At 34.8% G+C, this 25,947-nt stretch overlaps 1 protein-coding gene across 1 annotated transcript; it reads right to left on the reverse strand.

The window, feature by feature from the left end:
* Positions 1 to 10,459: 10,459 nt before the first annotated feature.
* On the reverse strand, positions 10,460 to 21,004 carry LOC106763101 (uncharacterized protein C57A10.07). Its single transcript, XM_014647280.2, has 3 exons — positions 20,053 to 21,004; positions 11,466 to 11,590; positions 10,460 to 11,263 (listed from the first exon to the last, which is right to left on the reverse strand). The coding sequence occupies exons 1-3, from the start codon at positions 20,645 to 20,647 to the stop codon at positions 10,943 to 10,945; spliced, it is 1,041 nt and encodes a 346-aa protein (XP_014502766.1). The 5' UTR covers positions 20,648 to 21,004; the 3' UTR covers positions 10,460 to 10,942.
* Positions 21,005 to 25,947: the final 4,943 nt, after the last annotated feature.

Below are 25,947 nucleotides of genomic sequence, written 5' to 3' on the forward strand. Positions count from 1 at the left end.
TTTGCTTTCTTGAGTGCATTGAGTTGACATTGTTTATCCTAGACACTTGAGAGAAACACTGATAGTGTGCATCTGTGAGGTTCTGTCATTTTTGTTTCACCTCTTGAATTGATTGATCGTTTTGTCATGCTTTGAATTGCTTGGATGATTTCTCTGAGTATCTAGTTTCCTTGATTCTGTGTTGGATATTGTCTACTTCCTTTCTTTGTCCAGATTTCTTGAGGATTGTGTAATTTTGTTTCTTTCCTTGTCAGTCTCTGTTGTCTGTGTGTTGAGTCTGTGTCAATTCCCTGATGTCCTTAGATTCATTCCTCTTCTTGACTCCATTATTCACAATTTTTTTTTAATTTTTCTTATTTTTCTGTATATTTTTTTCTTTTTTTTTTCATCTTGTCTCTTTTCTTTTCTCTCTTTTCAAAACACAACTGTAAGAGACAAGATACTCATAGTATTCACAAAACAAAAGCAAGAAGAGGAATCAATCTAGCCAATTCATCATAATCTCCTAGGAGACCACACTTATTCCCAAAACAATTCTAAAGCTCCAAAATTCCCTAAGGCTAAGGTAATCATGGTTTTTCAGTTAGGGCTAGTGAGTGAGCTTGAAAACAAAGAAATGGGGAAAACATAGGCTCAAAGGGGCTATCAAAGGGTCAAAACAAGGTAGGCTCATTTGGCTAGAAAGGCTCAACAACAAAGTTGCCTTTATCACTTTCAAACATGCATATTAATCAAGAAACATCAAAAAGAGTCAAGCCAAGGTATATGTGCAAGCAATCAAGAGACATATCACACACAAGAAAGAATATCAAGTGGCTCAAATCTCACACAGGGCATTTGTCATAATCAAATCAACCTCTCAACCATCATAATCATCTTCCAAGCACAAAAAAGCAAGGATTTCAAACAAATCAAAGTATCAATGGAGTGAAAGACAAGTCTACAACCTAAACCAAGTCCAGAAATCAAGAGAAACATGAAAGACTGTATACAAGACACTACAAAAACTATCTAGAAAACAAAAAATTTAAAGCAGAAAAACAAAAACTGACAAAGAAAATAGAATATCGACTCATCAGTAAGTTTTGGCACTTGATATCCTCTATTCTATCCCTTTGATTTTCTTTGTGAGAGATCTTCTATTTACAAGCTTGATGGTTTTTTTGTCTGTTAGGCAACTTTTGTAGTTCGTGGATTTGATGCTTGTATTTTCTCTTTCTTCTTTTCACAGCAACTATTGTGTAAGTCAACTTTGTCAGAGCATACATACTTTTTCAGTTCTTTACTTGAAGTAGGTTGTACGGTCTTTTTAGACTTTGCTTCAAGAGAGAAACATTCCATGATTATCTCTTTTGTTTCTAACATCCACTTTGATTTTTGATCTGTAGCCCTGTGGATGATTGTATAATAACTAATCTGCAAAATTAGAGTATATTGTGCATGCATCATATATGACTTTTCTTATGACTTTTATTGTTTATGAACGTTGGCATTTAATGTCATTTATTGCTTGCTCAAAACAACAAATTGTTTTTTGATTTCCTACCATTTGGTAACATTTTGCAATTAAGCTATTTTGATTTGAATATACCAAACATATAGAGACTTCATCATAAGATGACATGTCTATTTTGCTCATGTTATCATATGCATATAACTAAACGCTTTTTTGTTTGTGTAAGTTGTAGGCAGACAACGTTTAGCTTTCTCAAGCTTTCTTGTAGCTCTTAGTTAAGTGTTTTAGTTATTTTAGTCGAAGACCTTGTCTTTACTTGTTTTTGTTTTTTAAGAGAAGTTAAATACCTAGTTCAAGTATTTTAAGCAAAAAGAGTTTAACTCAGTTCTCTCTTAGACACTTTTAGACAAGACATCGTCTAGTCAAGCGTCTGGTTGTTCTAGCCTGGATGTTTTTCTAATTCCTAGGACCTAAGTGTTTTCCTATGTTTTCTAAGTTTTAGGTTTCAAGTTCTAGTTTTGTTTGTTTAGAGTTTGTTGAGATTGTTGATAAGGGAAGCACTAATTTAACTAACCTTAATCTCACAGTGCTTAGTTCACTCTGTTTTTGATGATGACAACACATTATTAATAACACATGCTTTGTTATGTGTTACATGTTCGGTTGCTTATTGATTAATATTTTGTTGAACATGTTTTGTGTTGATTTTGATATGTGAATGCACATTTGCTGAGCTTGTATATGTTACATCATTTCCGGTTGCATTACACATAGTTTCAAAGAAGAAAACCACATGCACTATTGTCAACTTAAAATGTGTGGCAAATATGATAGTTCAAGTCGACTTCATTATTAATTGAATCGACTGAGAATGAAGACTTTGCACATATTTTCAAATATAGTATTATGTGAGATTTTGCATTGAAAAAAATTTCAAAATGTACTGTTTTGTCAAAGTCTACTGTGTGCGCTTTGCATTCGACTTTGTTAGTTGTTTTATTTGAGATTTTGTTATGCTTGTGAATAGTAATGACTATATTTTTAAAAGTTAGTTAAGCATTGAATGAGAGTCAACTGTATTGAATGCATAATTAATTTGTTTGACCTGACAACTACTAATTTAACTTAATTGTTATTACTGTCGAAAGACAGTCGACTGTATTAGTAGCTTAGTCGACTACAGGAGCGTCTGTTTTATAGAAATCTATAAATAGACAAGACCTGTGTTGTTTCAGAGAAATTTTGGAAATCTAACATTTTCATATTCTGTTTCAGATTGTTTCTTTATGATTTAGAGCTCCAAGAACTCATCAAGAAAGACCGTGGTGATCATTCTTTGAAGAGGTTCTAAAGGAGAATTATGTTGTGCTTACTGCTTGATCATTATCTGTATAATTGAGGTGTTCACTGGTTGATCAAGATTCGTGTTGCATTTTGTGGTGATTGTTGTTGTATCTGTTGTGATTACAGGGGGTAGACTCGTGGAGTCTAGTACACTTTGAGGATTGTTCAAAGTGGGTTGCAAATTGCAGAAGAGGGGATATCTTGCTGCAAGTCTTGTTGTTTGTATGGCCTATATTTTGGTTAGAGAGTTAGAGAGGTGTTTTATATTTTTGACGTGGAGTTCTCTATAAAAGCCTTGTTGTAAAAACCTTGACCATTATAGTGCATTTGCTTCCTGGGATTGGAATGACACTGGATATAGGCATTGAGGCCGAACTAGTATAAAAACCTGCGTTTGAATTCTCTATCCCTACACTTTTACATTTAGTCGACTCTACTATTTATGTAGTCTACTTTGATTTTTCCGCTGCAGTTAGATTTCTATTACTTGCGATTCAAGAAATTTTGTAAAGTTTAATACTTTGTGAAAAAGATTGCGTAAAGACTCTAATTTTGAAAACTCACCAATTCACCCCACTCTTGGTGTTAAAACGAAGCCAACCTATTTTCCAATAGAGTCTTGGCTTTACGTTTTTATCTTAGATTGCTTTATGATCTTTTAACCCATTTTAATGTTATTTGATTAAACTTCAAAACATGAGATCGTTTATTTTTATAGACGATTTTGTCTTTAATAGAGGAAAAATGGTTGAAAACTAACGTATGTAAACGAAGAAACTCGTCGCAAGGATCAATTCTTCGATCTCAGTTATTCAATCAGATGAACATAGAGAAAGAAATGTTACGAAAAAGTAAAAAAACTTTAAAAAAATGATTTTTAGAGAGATGATTCCTTCACAACAAACTATTTATATTAAAACCTTTTAATATTAAAATAATCGAGTTTCATTACTTTTAAACTATTATTTAAACTAGGCTTAAATGCTTACTTGGTCCCTATGTTAAGAGAGAATTTCCAGTTTAGTACCCACTTTTAAAAGTGTATACATTGGGTCCCTATGTTTTGCAATTTGTGTCAATTTAGTCTTATCCCCTTATCGGTGTTAATATAATTAACGTTGAAGTGAGTGTACATATGAGGTGTGCAACAAAAGGTGACGTGTCGTTTAGTTAGCCTAAAATGAATTGATGTGGCAGATAGAGGTTCGGGAAAATAAAATAGGCTAGGGATTTTAAATTGGAGAAAAGTTAGGTCATTAAAATTGGGGATTTGATTTGTCGAGGGTTGAATATTGGTTGCTCAGGAGGTTGGTTCTGTGAGCATAGGTGAAGTGGTTGGTTTCTTCGAAGGAAATTTGTGACACAAGGACAGATCCAGAGGAGTGGATGTGACATGGACCCCGAAGAATGTTTCGGTGTTGCGATAAGTGAATTTGATGGTGGAATTCAAGGTGATCATGTCTGTGGCCACGCCGGTGGAATCAGAACTAGCTTGAACTCTGATATGGTCGAATTTTATGCTCTGCGAAACAACCACCCGAAAGGTAAAATCGAGAACAGACGAAAACCCATTTTGGAGAAAGGAAAAAGATGAAGAATTGGGAAGGAAGCTAACCTTGATGAAGACATTGGGATTCGTGGGTCTGCTAGCGCCCCAGAGGATGAAAGAGAAGAGAGAGAAGAGAAGGAAGAAACCGAGAACAAAGGTGAGGAAATAGTAGCGGCGTGAGAGAGCGATGGCGATCTTCGTTTTGGAGAAGACCTTCCTCTTCGATGATGTCGATGTCCTGGTTCCAGGGAAGCTTGTGGTTGCGGTGGTGGTTGTTGATCTTGCGGAAACAGGAGAAACGACTAGAGGAGGAGTGAGAGTGAGGAGGAGAACCCATGGGGCTGAGCACTAGCGTTGAATGCAATGACGTGGTGTTTTTCTCTCCATCGTGGGAATGGCTCTGAACGTAGTACACCGCTCAACGTGGAGACCTGGTGGTGGAAGTGTTAACTGTCACAAGTAAATAAGATTTCTGAAATAGATGCTTCTTATTTCACACTTTGTAAAAAAATGAACTACAGCTATTTAAAGAAATATGCAGAAGAAAAAATCCTCCTACCCACTCCATGCGTGAAGCGTGGGTGGTTTCCTAAAATTAAGGAGCTAAACTGTTAGCCTCCTATATCTCTGGTCAACATGACCTAAATTTATGGAATTAAAAACAAAACAATTTAATTGCAAAACAGAACTTAAATAACAACTACTAACAATCCCTCCCTTAAACTAAATGCTTGACAGAGCATCTAGTTTATTTCTGATGCTTCAATCATGCCCAACATTCTTTTAAACTTCAGAAATTGCTCCAGTTTTAGTGGCTTAGTCATCATATCAGCTATTTGATTTTGAGTGTTGCAATAGTCCAACTTGATTCTTCCTTCTTTAACAAGATCTCTTAAAAAATGAAATCTAACATCAATATGCTTGCTTCTACCATGAAATACTGGATTTTCAAATAGTTTAATGGCTGAACTACTATCACATAAAACCAAAATCTGTTTTGATCTGTTAAAACCAATAGTATCGAAAATTCTTTTAATCCATATGCATTGACATGCACATGATGCAGCAGCTATATACTCTGATTTTGTTGTAGAAAGAGTTACTATTGGTTGCTTCTTGGAAGACCATGGGACTGCTCCAGTTCCTAAAGAGAATACAAAACCTGATGTACTCTTTCTGTCATCTATGTCTCCAGCAAAATCACTATCTGTATAAGCCATCAATGTTGTATCTTCCTCCTTTTTGTAGAAAATTCCCAATTTTGTAGTTCCTTTCAAATATCTTAAGATTCGTTTGATTGTAGACTAGTGTGTCTCAGTAGGTTGGGCCATAAATCTGCTAATAAGGCTAACTCCATACATCAAATCTGGTCGAGTTGCGGTTAAATACATTAGACTTCCAACTGCTTGCTTGAATAAAGTGTCATCTACTTTAGTTCTTGCATCAGTTTTGGATAGTTTTGTTCCTGGAACAATTGGATTTTTTACTGCATTACACTCCAACATGTCAAACCGAGCTAAGACTTCATTAGCATACTTCCTTTGACACATGAAAATTCCATGTTCATTNTGCAAAATTTCAATTCCAAGGAAATACCTCATCTTCCCTAAGTCAGTCATGTCAAATTCTGACATCATGGAGTTTTTAAAATCATGACACATATCTACATCATTTCCAGTGTAAATTAAATCATCCACATATAGACTAACAATCAGGATTTTACCTCCCTTTGCTGATTTTGTGAACAATGTATGTTCANAGTAACATCTTTCAAAACCATTTTTTATAAAGTAGGCTTCTATTCTATTGTACCATGCTCTTGGTGCTTGCTTGAGTCCATAAAGTGCCTTCTTCAGTTTGTATACTTTCTCTTCTTCCCCTTTCTTGACAAATGCAGCTGGCTGTTGTTGTACATAGATTTCTTCCTTGAGTTCTCCATGAAGAAATGCACTTTTCATATCTAATTGAAATATGATCCAGCCATTATGAGCAGCCACTGATAGAATTATTCGGATGGTGTCTAGCTTGGCAACTGGTGCAAATACTTCTGTATAATCCACTCCATAGTGTTGTGCATAGCCTTTTGCTACTAACCTTNCTTTACACTTATCAATTTCTCCATTTTCTCTAAGTTTGGTCTTGAATACCCATTTTACTCCAATAGGTTTTACTCCTATTGGTGCATCAGTCAACTCCCATGTTTGATTTCTTTCTATTGCTTCCATCTCTTTCACCATTGCATCTCTCCACTTCTTACTTTTAAGAGCTTCTTCAACTGTTACTGGATCATTTTCTGTTACAATCATAGCACTTTCTCCTGTTTCATAATCTGTCATCCATATGGGTTTTCTTCTTTGCCTTCTTTCCCTCCCTTCAATTTGACTCTCAAGTATTGGAGTATGAGATTCATTCCAGTTATCTGTTCCAGCAATGTGTGAATTTGTCCCCTGTTGCTCCTCATTTTCTGATTCATCTTCAAGTTGATTTTCAGTGCTTTCTTCATGCTCATTTGTTTCAATATTTTTCTGTTGGTCTGCAATCTTATTTTGCTCCCATTTCCAGCTCTGGTCTGCTTTCTTATTCTGCTCCCAGTTCCAGCCCTTATATTCTTCAAAAGTTACATCTTTGCTAATAATAATTTTTTTGTTGATAGGATCAAATAGTCTATATGCCTTAGACTCATCACTAACTCCAAATAAAACACATGGCTTACTTTTTTTTTATCTAACTTGATTCTTTGTTGATCTGGTGTGTGAACATGGGCTAAGCAACCAAATACTCGAAAATAACTTACAGATGGTTTCACTCCACTCCATGCTTCTTCACGGGTTTGATCATGCACTGCTGTTGTAGGGCTTCTATTCAGAATATGGACACACCACTTGGTTGCTTCTGGCCAGAAAATCTTTGGAACTTGCCTTCCAATTAACATTGAACGAACCATGTTCATGATGGTTCGGTTCTTTCTTTCAGCAACCCCATTTTGTTGGGGAGTATAGGCAGTAGTCAATTGTCTCCTTATCCCTTCACTTCTACAAAATTCATCAAATATTTTTGAGGAAAATTCACCTCCCTTATCAGTTCTTAAGCAGATGATGCTTTCTCCTGCTCCCTTTTCCACCAAAGTTTTGAAATCTCTAAAGAAAGAGAAAGTTTCAGATTTTTCCTTTAAGAAATACACCCAAGTTTTACGTGATAAGTCATCAATAAAACTTAGGATATATCTCTTATTACTACTGGATGTTGGCTGAATGGGTCCACATAAATCTGCATGAACCAGCTGTAGCCGTTTAGATGCTCTCCACATACATTTTTTTGATATTGAATTTCTGTGTTGTTTTCCAGCCAAGCAATGTACACAGAGCTCCTTAGGGGTTGTAATTGTTGATAGTCCAGTCACCGTTTGCTTAGTGACAAGAGTTTTTAAGCCATCATAGCTTAAATGCCCTAGTCTATTATGCTAGAGTTGGGAGTCGTCTTCTTCATTTGTCTGAAAACAGGTTGTTGGTTCCCNTTTTATGATTGTTGTTGGTTCCCTTTTCATGATTGCTGTCAGAGAAAACATCCTGTTTGCACTCATATGTACCTCCAAAATCAACCTTTTTTCTGAATGAACAATATTGCACTTATTGTTCTGAATTGTGATGCTTAAGCCCTTTTCTTGCAGCTGCCTTATACTCAATAGGTTATTCTTGAGTTCTGGAACATAGTATACATGTGTAATAACATGTATAATTCCATTCACCATCATTCGAACACTTCTTTTTCCCTTCACAGCTATGTGGGTATCATTTCCCAGCTTTACTTTGTGTTGAAAATTCTCATCTAGTGTTGAGAATCACTCCTTGTTACCACTCATGTGGTTACTGCATCCTGAGTCTAAGAACCATTTATCTTTCTTTCCTTCTTTACATTCTACCGAGGTCATCAGCAGGACCTCTTCTTGTTGTTCCTCTTGTTCCTCCATTTCAGCATAATGTGCCTTCTTTTCCCACAAAGGACATTCATATTGAAAATGTCCAAACTTGTGACACTTGAAGCATTCAACTTCGGCCTTGTTGAATGATTGTCTTCCTCTTCCTCTACCTCGAAATCCTCCTCTACTTCTTCCTCTTCCTCTTCCTCTTCCACTTGTCATCTACTAGGGTTTGCATAACCTGTTCTTTAATTGTTGGAAGTATCATTCTTTGTTCATGAACTAATAGACTACTTTGTAGTTCGTCTATTGTCATGGAATCCAAGTTATTTGATTCTTCAATGGAGCACACCACATAATTGAATTGGATTGTCATAGACCGCANGATTTTNGNAGTTNTGACANTTTCTTGCATACTTTCTCCAACAGCTTTCATGCTTTTGGCAATCTTCAATGTTCTGGCAAAATAAGAATTCACAGATTCTCCCTCCTTCATCTGTAGCGTTTCGAACTCTTTGCGTAGGGCTTGTAATTGAGCACGTTTGACTCGTGTTGAACCTTGAAACTTCTGCTTCATGGAATCCCATATATTTTTTGACGTTTCATCATTGAGAATGGTATCCAAAATTTCTCTATCTATGGCTTGATAGAGATAGTTTTTTATCTTTAAATCCTTAAGTTTCTGCTCCTCCATGACTTTAATTTCTGCCTCTGATGCAGTAGTTTTGTCTGGAACAACCTTTACTCCATGTTCCACCAAATGCCAATATTCCTTTGATCGAAGGAAATTTTCCATGAACTTTGCCCAATGATCATAGTGTCCATCAAATTTAGGAATTGCAGGTTGTGCATACTTTGAATAAGCCATTCTTCCGAATGATTGTTCCACTCACTCTTTACCAAATTTTGATTTAAAAAACCCTCGGTGTATCACTCAACTCACCACCCAACTCACTCAGAATTTCTGGTTCAGACCCCTGTTACGGAGCTCTGATACCAGATTGTTAACTGTCACAGGTAAATAAGATTTCTGAAATAAATGCTTCTTATTTCACACTTTGTAAAAATGAACTACAGCTATTTAAAGAAATATGCAGAAGCAAAAATCCTCCTACCCACTCCATGCGTGAAGCATGGGTGGTTTCCTAAAATTAAGGAGCTAAACTGTTAGCCTCTTATATCTCTGGTCAACATGACCTAAATTTATGGAATTAAAAACAAAACAATTTAATTGCAAAACAGAACTTAAATAACAAACAGGAAGACGCGTCCAAGCTTGGTCCGATGCTCCAGTAACAGCAGCGCCTCGTGGCGCGACAAAGGCTGATGTACTAACCTGATTTGAGGGTTCCCTCTGCTTCTAAGATGCGCTGGATCTAAATTGCAAGAGACGCGATTTTGCGGAGGTGGCATCAATGGCTGTCATGGGGGTTTGTTGTTTCCTAATTACAAGTTGTGCGATGAAGACATATGAGAATCTCGACAGCGATGCAGCGGGGGAGTGATAGTGCTATGGCGATTTCGGTTGCGAGCAGCGGCGATGAGGGCGACAACCCTCTCCGACGAGGATTTTTCGCGTTTGTCGGCAATAGAGATGGTGAAGTTCGCTTGGGCAACCTGCAAATGAAGATGGGAGATGGGAGACAGCCTTGAAGACTACAACCTTTTTTTTTTTATTGTTGCCTCCCTTGTGTAGAGGAAGATGGGAGACAACGCTGAAGTAATGGCTGCCACATCAACTCATTTCTGGCCAACTAAAGGACACGTGATCATTTCTCGCACACTTCACATATACAATCAGTTTAAGGTTATCTATTTTAACACCGTTAAACGAATAGGATGGAATTGATACAAATTGCAAAACATAAAGACCCAATATATACATTTTTAAAAGTGGATACTAAACTAAAAATTTCCTCTTAACATGAAAACCAAATAAGCATTTAAGCCTTTAAACTATTATTACTTCTAAAATATCATTTTCTAAATTTTTATAATATTCAATTTTTCTGACTAAAATAAATTTTGAAAATTATGTATTATTGCTTTCATAAAGAAAGTTCTAACTTTTTTTTTTCAAGTTTATTATATATACACACACGTTTAGCTTAATTATTTTAAACCAATTTTAACAAAATAAATGCAAAGACATTTTAGTAAACTATTAAATTAAACAATTTAATTCTTTTTCTTTTTCAATCATATAAATCACATCTACAATCTTTCCACCCACTTAAACTCATTTATATTCCACTTTCCTTACCTAAAAGAAACCTCCCTTTCCACTCGTTTTTCCATCCTTTCCTTCCCTTTCCACCCATCCTCATCCAAACAAAGGTTCACTTATACCATATTCAATTATAGAGGGTTCATAAATAATAAAATACAAAAAAAACTAAGCAAAATTTCCCTCGATATGTACATTGCAACATATCAAACTGCAGAACATGAAACCTCGACATATGTTTTTGAACCGTCTTGAGTAACTGATAACTTCAACAAACCTCCTCACAAACATGCAACACTTTGATCTACAGAATCTGTCATTATCTCTCATTAACAAAATTTAATCTTCTCATTATCTATCAACAATTTAGTCCCATCTGGAATAAAATGTAATTTGTGTCTAGTATCTGTACTTGTTAGTATACAGTTGTATAAGTTGACTGTGTCATGTTTACTGTGTCCATGGAAGTGCATCAGAATAAGGATTTGGTCCACAATATTTGAATAAACCTTCAATTTCAGGGCACCCATTGGGGTAAGGAATTGAACGATGAAAAGGGTCACGCTTTAGTTTCTTGTTATAAAGTGAACCTTGACAGCCATATGGGTCTTTCTGGAACTGAGTTCTAACCAATTCCTCACCTCTTAGAGCAGCTGCTTTTGAATTTGATGTAGCAGGAGTACCAGCATAGAAGAACCTTGACTCTGGAAACCCAATAGCAGATCGATGTAGATGTGCAAACCTTTTTTCCTTGAAATCATAACTTACAACCTGATTTCCAGATTCAAAAAATCAGATTGAAACATTTTATTATATATTTTGGTTCCTTTATAGGCAAAGAAAAGACTGGACGGGTAACATATTTGATAAATTAAATCAGCATTTGGAAGGAATTAATGAATCTAACCAGTACAAGCTTGCAATGCAATAAAAGAATAGAATGCTTCATTTCACATAAGAAAGGCTTACATACAGTTATATTTTGGGGATAGGAGCCAGTAAGCTCCCGGAATCGACAGACACTAAATAGAAGATTTTCAAAGCTGTCACGAGCATGCTCCTCTGTCAGTGCTCTCCATTTCACCCTTTCTTCCTTACCTACAAACAACCCAAAAGTATGACATCATTTCTGATAAAAGTTAATTTGGAAAGAATATGCATATAAACTAAAGCTGAAAGATAGTGAAATCCATATCAACAGCAGCCTGAGAAAACTATTATGCAGCAGAAATTCATCAAGCCAACTTTATATTCATTAGTAGGTCCATGGCGCAAACCATTAATCAGAACAAAAGCCGTTGAAACTTTAGTTTTGTATCTCTTCCTAAATCATTAACAAGGCCAAGAAAACATTTTTTACAATATCAATGTTCCTTACTGCACTTCCTTTCTTTTCCTATTCAAGTAAACATTCCTTATGATTTTTTATGCTTTCCAATCACAGACGTTGGACTCAAATAGAATGAGTTCATCCAAGACAAAACATTAAAATCAAATATTTGGAATATTGAAGTTGCTTTCCATAAATTCAACTCACTAGATTTTAAAATTTGCAAGCCTAATTCATGCACTATTTCTATTTATTCAGATCAAATTGCTTAACTCGTAAAAGTTGTAGTATATGAAAAAACTATACTAAAAAACCTGTGCATGCATTTAAAATAATGTAGACAAGAAAAATAACAACTTATAATAAGTCATAAATAGTGAGATCCTATACATAACACAACTGAAATAGGTTCACAATTTATAAAATCACTCATAATAAACAATAAATTCATAATTGTCCAATACAAACAAAAACTATCCGAGGTTGCTCACTGGATTGGAGGATCGTGCGCTGCGTCAATCTTCTTGGTGTTGTGATGTTAGGGTTTGACGATCCATTTTTTTTTATTAAAACTGACCTGGCCCAACCCATAAAGCCCAACGCTCTTACCTTTTTCTGTTAGGATTGTGTTTCACAGATCACAACCAGCGGGGAAGACACACGAGGCACAAGCTTCACCATGGTCCCCTGTGATCGCCACCCTCACTGTCGTCAGCACTCTGTCCTCACTGCCTACGCTTGCTACCGTTACAGCCCTTGCAGTCACTGTAAACTCAGTTCTACTCGTTTTTTTTTCTCCCTGCCTCTATTTGTTGTTCTGCTCTCTTTGGTAGTTCTACTCTCTTTTTCTCCTCACAGTCGTCTCTGTTTATTTAGAATTTGAAGAAAAAAAAAATGGCATCAATTGGTTTAGGTGATGATCCTAGAAGAGGTAGTGAAATTGGTGCAAGGACTGATCCTGCATGGAGTCATTGTGTTTCTATTGATGGGCAGGTAAAATATGTGGAACGTAATTAGTGTTAGAAGGTATTGACGGTGGAATTTATTGATTGAATCATCATCTAGCAGGGATTTAAAGGATGTTGAAGCCTGTATAGCAGTTCTTGAAGATGTAAAAAAAATAATGTTGGATGTGCTTGCTGTGCTACAGCAAAATTTGATTAAACAATCAATATCTAGAGAATTTGAATGGGTTAGTAGTACGTGTGATTCAGAAAATGCTAGAAAAAGACTGAGTCAAGAGGAGAGCGAGAAGACTGTCAAGTATTTTCAAGAAAAGGGACACTCAAACTACTATCAATTCCATTTTCAAGAGAAGTGAGAGGGAGGATGCATGTCAAGAAATTGCTCTATTTTTCTACATCAATGCTATTCCATTTAATGTAGCAAAGAGCATAGAGTTCAAGAGGATGCTTTAGTTGGTTGACAAAAATGGTGTCGAATTTAAGCCACCATCATACCATAAAATTAAGGTGAAATATTTGAAGCAACAGGTTGAAAAGGCCAATCTGATCTTGGAAGAACATTAACTATTTCGGAAGAAATATAGATGCACAACAATGACAGATGAACGGATTCATAGGAGGGGAAGGACTATACTCAATTTTCTGGTTAATAGTCCAAAGGGTACTATCTTTTTTAAGTCTATTGACGCTTCTGAGATATGCAAGACAACTGAAAAATTTATAAGATGTTGTTGAGGAGGTTTGGAAAAAAAAAGTGATCAAAATTGAACTGACAATGCAATAAATTACAAGGCAGCTCGAGAATTGTTAATGCAAAAGAGACGAAAGTTATATTGGACACCTTATGCACCCCACTGCATGGATTTTAATGTTGGAAGATTTTGAAAAGAAAATACCACTCCATCTTGAAACAATAGCCAGTGGTAAGAAAATCACAATCTACATCTATTCAAGATCAAGTCTTATTTCCTTGTTGCACAAATTTATTAAAGGGACAGATTTCATAAGCCCTGTCAATACTCGTTTTGCCAGTTCCTTTTTGACTTTGGGATGCTTGAATGAAAATAAAAGGTCACTTATTATGATGTTCACATCAAAGGGGCGGAAATCTAGTCAATTGATAAAGACTAGAGATGGAGGGTTTGTGGAAAATTTGATATTGGATAAGAGATTTTGGAAAACTATTTTGAATTGCATGATGGGTATTCTTCCCCTAATTAAGGTGTTGTGCGTGGCGGATTCCAATGAGAAAGCAGCCATGGGATTTATTTATGAAAAAATGGATATTGCTAAAGAGAAGATACAAAGTCTTTTCGGTAGAGTTAGTGAAAGGTAATAATAACTAATTATCTTCCAATTATATTTGATTTTCTAATTTACCTTTTCAGAATTATAGACTGTTTTTGGAGATTAATTTACTTTTATCTTACTTAGCTACACTCCCCTTTAGGAAGCCATTGACCAAAGATAGGGCAACCAATTATATAGGCCATTGCATGCTGCAGGTTATGACCTTAATCCCATGTTGCAATGATACTAAATTTAAAGTTGATTATGAGGTGCAACGTGGAATGCATGATTATTTGGACAGGTTGGTGGGAGACATTTATGAGATCAGTAAGATTGATGCTCAAATTGAAAGTTTTAAGAGCAAATTTGGATTTTTTGGTAGTTCGATAGCTCAACATGCACTCAAACCAAAATCCCATCACAATGGTGGGAATCATATGGTGATAAACTGTTAGGAATAAAAGAGAGTGAATTAGACACGTGTGAGACACGTGTAAGGAGAGTAATATGTTATAGTTTGTTAGAAGAGAGAGAAGGTATAAATAATAAACTAAGTAGGGGAAGAGGGGTATCAGATAATTTGTTCAGACTGGATATTTTCCAGAGGAGGAAGGTTAGGCTTCCTTGGGGTGATTCTTGTATTCTGATTCACTCATTCATCACTAATACATATATACATACTTTTCCATTCTTTATTCGAGAGTTGTGGTGAGAAGAGAGTCTTGATTAGGTTATTCGTATAAAGTAACCTAACATAAACATCCAAAATTATGAAGATTTGCAATTACAGTATTGAGCTTGACTTGTAGTTCATTCAGTTTGAGCATAATTGGAGTTCTGTTGAGAGGGTAAGAATTAAATTTATGAAATTGATCTTATAATTATTTTTTAGAGGCTAGTATGTGTTAATTACTTTTATAATTATTTACGTCCACACCAAGAAAAGAAATCATTTACAGAAAAAGAATACGAATAATGTGGTGTTTGTGATGGCTTATTCAAGATTGAAGAAGGATGTTAAGAAAACAAAGACTATAACATCGATGATCTTGCTTTTGATGATGAATGGACTATGGAGGAAAATGAAGCAAATTCAACTTGGGATGCTTTAGATGAAGGCACTTAGTTGAAGTTGGAGAAAATGAAGATGTTAGTAAAGTTGGTGTTGCTACACCTATGGATGATTTGGAGGTTCCTCCAATTGTTTTGATGAAGGAAGTTCATGGAGAGGACATTAATGAAAATGAAGATCATGTGGAGAAGGATGATGATTATACTAAGTTGGATATGAAAGATTTCCTTGGATAGTTTATTTGTAGTAAACATTTTTTAATTTATTAGTTGTTTTATGCATGACAATTGTATGACTTACAAACCTATTTTTAGTTGTGTTATGAACCCATTTTATGAATTATGTATGAGTTATTTTTATCATTTATATTATTTTTAATGACATGCCTATTTACGAATGTAATTTTTCATCTACTTATAACTCTTGCGAGTCGAGTTACCAACTTTTTATCCTCTCTCCATTCCCTTTATGATGCTCGAGTTTGATAAAATTGCTCCTAATCATGCACAGGAGGAACACCACCATATTCCCCAAGTTCAATTAATATGTCTTCATATGAAGCATCGAAATCTAAATTTGCTTCATTCTCCTTTGGAGTCCATTTTTCATCAGAAGCAAGATCATCAATGTTTTAGTCATTTGTTTTTCTAACATCAATGTTAGTAGTCAGGTATGATCTTCTTGTTCAATCTTGATGTTTTGTTGTAAACAATTTCTTTCTTGGTGTGGACTAAAATAGTTATAAAATTAATTAACACATTAAACTAGACTACTAGATAGTATAGATAAATAATTATAAAATCAATTTCCTAACTTTGAATTCTTACCCTTTCAAAAGCACTCCAATTACACTCACATCAAATGAACTACAAGCTAGAAAACCTTTGTAATTCTTGATGTTCAACACCATATAATTCCCCACTATTGTGCTGGAGTTTTGGTTTTAAATTCAAATTGACCAATTAGACTACTAAAAAAAAATCTAAAATTGCTCTTGAAACTCTCAATATAAGGATCAATCTTACTTATCTCATTTCATACCATCCTATCTATGATAAATCATACATTAATTGGTTCACTTCGTAATCAATTTCAAATTCAGGATTATAGTGCAACTTGAGATTAAGATAATATAGCCTGCAACATGAAATGGCATATGCAATTGGTTGTCCCATCTTTGATTAATGATTTCCCAAAGGGGAGTGTGGCTAAGAAAGATAAAAATAAATAAATTAATCTCCAAACAAAGTCTATAATTAAAAAAGAAAAAAGTATAAAATCAAACATGTGAAAGGTATTATTACCTTTTTAGCATATCCATTTCTTCATAAATGAATCCCATGACAATCTTTCATAAAAGAACTTAAGAAGCTAAAAAAATATTTCATGCATGTAACACATGGATTTTTACTTCATTAATTTTTCTTGTTCATTCATTAGTCTCTGTTGGAAGTCCCACATCGACTAGAAATAAGGTCAATTCATAGTTTATAAGTGGATGCAAACCTCATCCTACAAGCCAGTTTTGTGGACTTCCAACAGTCCCCAACGCAACACCTTAATCAGGGAAAATGCACCCCTCATGCAATTCAAAATAAATTTCGAAAGCCCTTATCCAATATCAAAATTGCCACAAGATTTCCATCTATAGTATTTACAACTTGACTAGATTCCCTTTTCTTGGATGTGAACATTCTAATAACTAATCACTTATTTTTAATCAAGCATCTCAAAGTCAAATAAAAAGTGACAAAATGAGTATTAGCTAGTCTTATCAAATCCGTTCCTTTAGTAAATTTTTGCAATAAGCAAATAAGTGTAGTTCTTGAATAGATGTGGGTTATGATTTTTTTACCAATTGTGTTGTCTCTTCTCGGAGTGACACTTTCTTCTCAAAATCTTCCAACATTAAATTCATGCAATCAACTGCACAATGTGTCCAATATAACTTCTTTCTCTTTTGCATCAACAAGTCTCAAATTACCTTGTAATATTGCATTATCAGTTATAACTTCGATCACATTCTCTTCCCCAACCTCCTCAATGACATCACATTATCTTCAAAAAGAATTTCATTTGTATAGTCCTCCTCTTATTAGTCCACCCATCTGTCATTATAGAGCACCCATTTTTTCTTGCAAAAAAGTTTATGTTCTGCCCAAAGTTGTTACTTCAAATATTTCACCCTAATTTCATGGTATGATTGTGGCCTACATCCTGTTTGGCAACCAACTCAAGCATCTTCTTGAACACTTTACTCTTTTGATAAATTAAATAGTAAAGCATTGTTGTAAGAAAATAAAGCAATTTCTTGACATGCATCCTCTCACTTTTCTTGAAAATGGCATTGATAGCAGTTTGATTGATCACTTCCACTTTCATGAGAATACTTGATGAGTCATGACCCTATTCTCCTTGCTTTAGCTTTTGTCCAGCATCCTTTGAGTCACCTATTCTACTACCCCTTTCAAATCCTTTGTATTTTGACTTTTTAATCAAATTTTGCTGCAACTAATAAACGAAATCCAACATTAATTTTTTAACATCTTCAGGAATTTTTATACAAGCTCCAACATCCATTCAAGTTCATGCTAATTGAAGTTTCAATCAATAAATTCTCTTGTCAATACTTTATCACAGTATTTACACTTCACATTTCTTGTTTCCCCATCAATTCAAACCCAATGACTCCATGTAGGATCGATCTTTGCTCTGATACCACTTCCTCTTTTAGCAGCATGACCTAAACCACCTTCAATGATGCCATTTTTTTCTTCAAATTCTCAAGAGGAAAAAACACTCCAAAATGGCAGCAAGAATTGAAGAAAGCATTAAGAAGAAATACAGAACAAACACAATTGAAATGAAGGCAACTAGCAATAATGTTGATGCTAGATGGTGACATGATGACCATAAGTCTTGTGATGGCCGATGGTGGTGAAGCCAGCATCAGCAACAACAGTGTCAATGTTGCGATGGTCGATAAGGATGACAGTGATGGTTGTGTTGTTGATAATGAGAGCATGTGTTAGGTTTCTGGGTTTGAAACCTAACTATGAACACAAACAGTAGGTAGAAACAGTAATGAAAGAATGAGATTTTCTATTATTCACGGTAAAAGAACTCTCTTTACAAAGAATGGTTGGGAGCATAACCTCCCTCTACAGGCTAAAGACCTAACTTTACTACAAATTCACTCAATCATCTCCCACTGTGCAGAACCCACTCTCTATTTATAAAGTTTCTCTTTCCTTTTTCACTAACTAACTAACTAACTGTCAAATAACTCTTCTTTCCTAACTGTCCTTCTCATTTCCTCTTCCTTTTATCCTAAACCCATTATAACCTATCACCCTATATCCTATCACCATGTGTGGCTGAGAGTTCTTTGATTTTGATTGATTTTCAAATGGGAACCCCAGGAGAAAAGAGAAGAGTTTGGCTTCTTTTTCGGGTCAGGTTTTTTAGCAAACAAATGGATTGACACAGTACACGATCCTCTGATTTTGAAGGCAACCATGTGATCCAACTACATCTGCTCTTCTCCTGATCTGTCATGATGTCACCTCATTGCATCCCCCTTACTCATAGGATCGAGTACAAGAGTATACTTGCATACATTGTTAAATCATATGACATCATGGAACATTGTTAAAAACCTTAACAACTTCTTCAGAAGTCTCTGTTGGTCTTTCTTTCCTTTTCACAAAAGCTAAAAATATACAATCTACCATTTTAATTGTTGGCCATCTATTGGCCTTCATTGCATGTGTCCAAACCAATTTTTTGGATATTTATCATTTTTTTCTCAATCAATATTATACCAATCTCTTTTTGTATATAATAATTTTGTCTCTTGTCATTTCTTGAGTGGCCTCACATCCATCGTGACTCCTTCCTTTCCTTCATGTCACCCCTTTAAAGTGCAACATTCACTGCCATTTAATATAGCTTGAGTACTAAATGTAAAACTCACATTCAACTTTGGTAGATACTCTGCAATCACAAATACCTCTCGAAATTTTTCTCTACTATGGTCCTCTTGCTAGCATTCTTAGTGTAACATATCATTAATTTCTCTATCATTTTTGTAATATTAATCCTAGATATTTTTTTATTTGATTCTTAGAAAGGATTCAAACTCCAATGCTAGTGTATTTACACTAACTCACCAACTGCTCAACCAAATAAGTTATTGTTAAACTTATGAACCTATTGTACAATATCTTCTAGTTTTACTTCCAAGTCAGATTCCTTCTCTCTTGCTAAACATATGCAAGACTAGATCTAACAAGCAAAGATTTATGACTGAATCTTGATGCAATGTTATCCCCATAAGAAAGTTCTTAGCATCATCTCTTGGATAGGCCAAACTGTCAAATGACTAGTAAACACTAAAAGAAATATTCTATAACATGGAAATGTGAAAAATAATTCTACTAAATTAATATGATATTTTCTTAAAATTATAGCACTTCCCAAGGGATATGATCTTGTTGTGAATGAGAAAATATGACTATAAATAAAGAAAATCACAAATTCAATTTACCAATTCACATGTTCTTTTTCACATACATGGGTAGCAGAAGTGCAACCAAAGACCAGCTTAATTCCCTACTTAATCGACCATCTTCAATTATCTCTTATTATGTCAATTTATATTTTGTTTTTGGACATTCATATCTCGCACATAGTGTCTGATCTTCCCGGTTGCAACAAGCTACAAACCCAAAGCAGCAGTGTCAAACACATGACAAACAAACAGTACAATCAGGGAATTCTATTCTATTCCTTCTCCTTTTATAATTGTTCCTAACCTGTAATCCCTAACAATAAACATTAAGCAGGCATTTAGTTTCACCAGTCAGACAAAATATGCTACAATGCAAGTTCCATTACTCACCAAACCACCCTTTTGAATCCGCAACAGCCCAGTAACTCTGGGCCTCGCTGCGAGGTCCCGCTTCTCTACGAGTCTCTCCACCGCTGAACAGGAGCAAAGCAGAGTCATCCTTTGCCGTAATTTCAATCCCTTGAAGAATGTGTGTCACAAAAGTGGAAGCTTGGCCAGGATTCTTCTGGTAAGACTCTAAAAACCAAGAATCCTCTTTGTCAATTTTTCCACAACTACTACTAGTGTAAACAGAATGCCCAGCAACCATCACAAGGTTTTGAAGCTTGGAGAAAGGGGAATCATCAGAACTCATTTCAGCTTTTACGTAGCCACTTTGCACCGGATATGGGGTTCCATAAAAGGAGAAAATCATGACAAGTATGAACACAACGGACAAAGCTAAGAAGAGACCCTTTAGAGGGTGAAGCTTAAGGTAGTGGTGCAATCGATTCCCAAATGACTTTATCATTCTGATAGGGTGAAAGGGCGAACTTTTGGGCTTTCGGGTTCGTTTTATGGCAGTTCCTGATTCTAAGTCGTAATCGCTTCTTGGGTATGCAAGAAAGGACTTGGAAGCCTGAGATCCAAAAGGGTAACTGTTCATTGTAAAGGGGTTTTCTATTATTTGGGAAAGAGAGTGAAGCTAAGCAACGGAATCATTGGATCCCAGTGGAAACACGAGCGATGAAGGTGGTCACATGGAACAGTGAGTGGCGAAAATGTGGCTTTTGAAGGCTCTAACGATTCACACACAGAATTGAATTACCGGAGTTAGAATAAGAGAAAATAATTATGATAATGGAGAAGTGAAAGTTTTGGTTGGTTGAGTGAAATTGCTGAGAATTGTTATTGCAGCAGTGTGCGTGGGAGAAGTTGCGATGAGAAGAAGCAATGCAGATGATCAAAAGGGATCCAACTTGGGAGGATCTGTCTTTGTCTGTTTGGAAATCTCTATATTTTATCAGGGGAATGAACAGTCATTCACACAAGAAGTGGTGAATTTAATTCTTAACAAAAATCAAAATTCAATTTAATTTTTGATGTATCAAAGAATTAAATTATTTCTTAAAATAAGTGAAAACTTACTGCCTCCACCTTTTATAATAATAGGAATAATATTAATTAAAAATTTACTAAGAATAGATTGAATTTATATATATGAAAGAAAATTATGAAAATACCTTTTCATCAGTTTTTAAAATGATTTTGTTATATAGTAAGAATACTTGTAAATTTTTATTATAAAAACTTCATTCCAGAGATCTCATCTCAAAAATCATATTTTAGTTTTTTTTTTGCTAAAAGTTACTTTTGCTTGGGAGTATCTTAAAAATTAAGAGTACCTAGGAATGAAAAAAAGAATCGGACCCATTTTTTTGCTAGAAACTTTTTCGTACTTCAGTCATACCGAACCCTATTGATGTAGGATAATCACTTTAGCCACAATTTGTGACTTCGCATACTTGAATTAATTATATGAATTGATGTTAAATTGTACAATATGAATTAAGAACTCTACATCTCTGATCGTTGGTTTAAATTTCTAGGTCTGCTTTGTATTCGTTGCAGAATTGAGAAGATCTTTTTCATGTAGTGGTATTAAAAAAATGTGAATATGTAAATTTTAGTACTTATATTTATATCGGAAAGAATACACATTTTGTAACATGAAGTTCGAGTCAACTTGATGGTAAATCTCTACTTAAGGTCAATAATAGGAAACATAGTCAACCAAATTTAAAAAGAGTTAAAATCATTATATGAAACTAAACTCTTATTCGCTTGGATTATATAATGAAGTATTTTTAGATTTTGTATTAAAAGATAATGTATGATTTCTTGTTAGGTATTATATTAAGGGTTAGAGTTTTTGAATAATCAAATTTAAGTTGTAAGGGAATGTTTGCATCTAATTTTAGTTAATTTTAGGTGATTAGCTTTTTACCAATAGCTTAGTACAGGAGATCCTACATAATCAATGATGGTCACATGACAAGCTCTTAGTAGAGAGTTTTCTTATAAAGGTTTGGTGCTAGATAGCATTTTAGGGTTTGGAGACACCTTCATCTATAAATAGAGGTGTCTCTCCCTTATTAACCCACTTTGAGATTTATAATTAAATGATATACAATTTTGAGTCCTTCTTAACTTTCTCTAAGTTATGGCTAGAGCATCCCATAAAGTTTCTCTAGCCACCCTTCTTCAAACTAGCAAATGCATATCAAAAATTAAGAAAACAATATAAATATGTGTCAAAGGAAAACATGACTCTAAAAAATTATTTAACATCGTCTAAAGACGAGTTACAATGAGAAGTTAACAATTTAGAAGGAAGCTTTAATGTTTTAAAACTAGAAAATAAAAATCTCATTTTAAATAATGAAAAGCTTAAAGAGAACATTACTACAAATGAAAACACTAAACGCGTTAAACAACTTCAGTAAGAAAATAACATTTTATTGAAAGTGTTAACCAAATCCTATGTAGGAGACAAGTGTTTAGAGATGTTAATAAACAATAACAAATGTCCTTTTATCAAAACAAGCTTAGGATTTAACGATAAACCTACTAATCCTTCATGTTCATCAAAATTTGTTAAATCTGTTAAACCTAAGAATGAAGTCTTCAATGTTGAGTTCAATTCTGAAAAGAAAAGGACAAGCAAAACTAACAAGGTTGGACCTAACTCTAGATGAGTACCAAAGAACTAAATTATCTCTCATTGATTTAATGGACAATAGAAAAAAAAACTCCCATCATGACGCCAGGACAATGGATACTAACATATCACAAAGGTAGAAAGGTCTAAATTCCAAGACCTAATGAAGAAAAAGGAAGAACCAACAAACTTCGAGGAAAACCACAAGAGATCAGGTATTGGAAAGATAAGTATAAACACCCTTCCATCTATTGATCACATATAACATATAATATAAAACATCATATGATATATTGTCTAGTGATATCATGCTCAATTATATGGCCTGAGACACATCGTCTAAAGACATCTCATATTGCATGAATAACATTTAAGACATACCGTGTACGACGTCATAATATTACATTGTCTAAGACAAATCTTCTATGGACACTATATTCATGCATGATAATAGGTGCACCAAGCCCAACTAGGTTATAAGAGATCATCTAGGAAAAAAGGAATTCAAAATTGTCATGTCATCAAAGTAATCTCTGAAATCCTATGTCCTCTCACTCTCACTCTAAAGCAATCTCTCCTAGAAACCATAAAGCTCTCAAACTCCCAAAACCTTTACCTACTACTATGGCCGCCAATCTGAACCAAGAAGTTGCCATCACTCTAGAAGATATCTATGATGTTGCTCGTAGAGTCTACCTTGTTGGTCCTTATGAAGACAAACCAACAAGGCTCTATCTTGAGCACTTTGTTAACCAAGAAGTTGCCATCACTCTAGAAATCAGGGAGTATGGTTACAATGTTCTTGTAGACACCCATCGATGTGACATCCATAACTACTTCGACTAGGATACTCTTGTGTTGCTAGAGCTAATAAGATAGTTTTGGAACAATCTGCAATATCAATCCCATGGCCTTGTCTTGAAGGTCATCAAACAGGAGGTGATTGTAAATCTTTAGACCATTATTATTGCTATAAAAAGCCCTAGGTTTGACAACTACTATTATGAGGGTCGGGACACAATGTATGCTAAAAATGAAAGTGTTGAGTGTGTCCTCTACGGAACAAACTATAGAAGAGATTTTGACGGAGAGAAATCATTTACAAGAATTTGAGCCCCTATGCAAAAATCCTTCAACATGTCTACTCCAAAACGTTTCTACACAAGAACATTTCTCGAGATTATGTGACTGAGATGGGTAGATTTTCCATCTACCATCTAATGATTGGAATACCTTTCAACTTTCCTCATGTTAAGACTTCGACAAGTGTACCGAATCGTATCAAGTAATATAAATGGTAAATCCAAGTATCGTTTTCCCTATAGACTCACGGTCTAGACATTCATGTGGTTTCTTGATTAATTAAGACTTCAAAACAAAATCATTGTGTTTATAATGCAGAAGATAAATATGAATGTAAGTGTTTGATCAATTGACTAAAAGAATGCACAAGTGATTGGTGTATAAAATATGAAATGATTATGTTGTTGGGGTTTCTGACTTATCCTATCCACTGTAATGTATTTATTAATTCTTTGTCTTCATTAATGTTAATGACACTTTCTAATTTCCTTTAAACCTAATATCTCGGTGAAGAAAGCCTACTCTTAATTACTAGTTTACAATGTCTTGTATCCCTAGAAACTAATTATGCATTACATTTGCACAGAAGCTAAAAGGAAACCAACCCTCTGTTAAGTCCCTAACAAGTGTACCAGATCGTTATCAAGTAATATAAATGGGTAAGTCCAAGTATCGTTTTCCCAAAGGACTCTTAGGCCTTACTTTTCATGTAAACTAATCGTGTAAGACTTGAGAAAAGAATTAGATTGGTGTTTGTATGCAAAGAACGAAAGTAAACATGCAAATGCAATGATTCAATTGGTTTTACGAAACTATGGATGAATGTAGTTGTTGGGGTTTACAATTTCATCTTATCCACCCTCATATATCTACTCTTCTTATTTAATTAGCTTATTTATCATATTGTCATGCAAACTTTCTTAGTCTACCCTTAACCCAATCCCTTGGTGAAAAGAACCTATTACTAATTACCGGTTTGCTATCCCTAACCTCCCCTAGTAATTAATAATTCATGATAAGCGGAAGCAAAATACAATTGATCGTCCTACCCCTATCCCTAGGCGGTATTAACCTAATCAAGGAATTCAACACCAGTTCATGACATTATTATACATCCCCGTATCAATAAAGACAAACAACATTTACTGAATGAGTTAAACGATAAAAGCATTAAGCATAGGTGAAGAACCCAACAATTGATAAATCAAGCATATGCAAGCATATAAAATAAATAAGAATTTGGATATATGAGAGTTTCAAAAGATTACATTGTTCCCCAACAACCTAGGGTTTAGTTCACCATAACCATGGTGAAACTAGATGAAATATGATGAAAGAATGGAAGAAATAACCTTAAACTTGGTAGATTGGAGCCTAAGCATCCAAGGAACCTCCTCCAAGGTGTGTGGAATAGCTCTGGACGTTTCTCTCTGCCAAAAGAGTATGTTTTGATTCGCACTGGGGCTATATTTAGGCCCAAGAAGATAACAGAAAGATTACAGAATCTAGCTAATAAAAACATACAACCGCTCAGGCGCCTAAGTTCACCGCTCAGCGGTTTCCCTCTTGCCGCTTTGACCACTCAGCGATTAGTTTTGCCGCTGAGCGGTTTCCCTCTAATCGTTCTGAGCGCTCAGCGGACCATTCTAGCGCTCAGCGGCTCACTTGACCCTTATTTTCATCATTTTTCTCCTTCTTTCATGGGTCTAAGTCCACCTTACTTCACTTCCATCTTCAATTCACCTTAAAAACCCTGCAAAACAATGTAAAACAAGCATAATATCTCTAAAACTAACTTTTTACTCTCACAAGACTCAACTAAGTGTTTTACTTGATTTAAAGCTCATTCTAAGCCATAAAGGATGTGTTTTAATATCAAATTTAAGTATGAAAATAACGATTTTTAGACCATTATCACAACCCCAAACTTAGAACTTTGCTTGTCCTCAAGCAAACAAGACAAAACTTGACTTTCCACTTTTTCATCAAATCATTCACACTTTTCAAAATTCCTTTTTCTCACAACAAGTTATTATGCAATTCAGATTTCAGTGGAATCCTATAAATATGCATGCATGCTTTCAATCCAATTTAGTTATCATAATCAATCTTTTTCCAACAGATGTTTTGTTCACGAATGATCAATCAACTAGGCATAGATG

Source organism: Vigna radiata, chromosome 6 (assembly GCF_000741045.1).
Source record: "Vigna radiata var. radiata cultivar VC1973A chromosome 6, Vradiata_ver6, whole genome shotgun sequence".
Lineage (NCBI taxonomy): Eukaryota > Viridiplantae > Streptophyta > Magnoliopsida > Fabales > Fabaceae > Vigna > Vigna radiata.

Coding starts and splice junctions, on each gene's coding strand:
- LOC106763101 (XM_014647280.2), bottom strand. CDS start 20,647: ATGAACAGTTACCCTTTTGGATCTCAGGCTTCCAAGTCCTTTCTTGCA. Junction 11,591..20,052: donor GGATTCAAAAGGGTGGTTTG/GTGAGTAATGGA, acceptor GGTTGTTTGTAG/GTAAGGAAGAAAGGGTGAAA. Junction 11,264..11,465: donor CCTATCCCCAAAATATAACT/GTATGTAAGCCT, acceptor TCTGGAAATCAG/GTTGTAAGTTATGATTTCAA.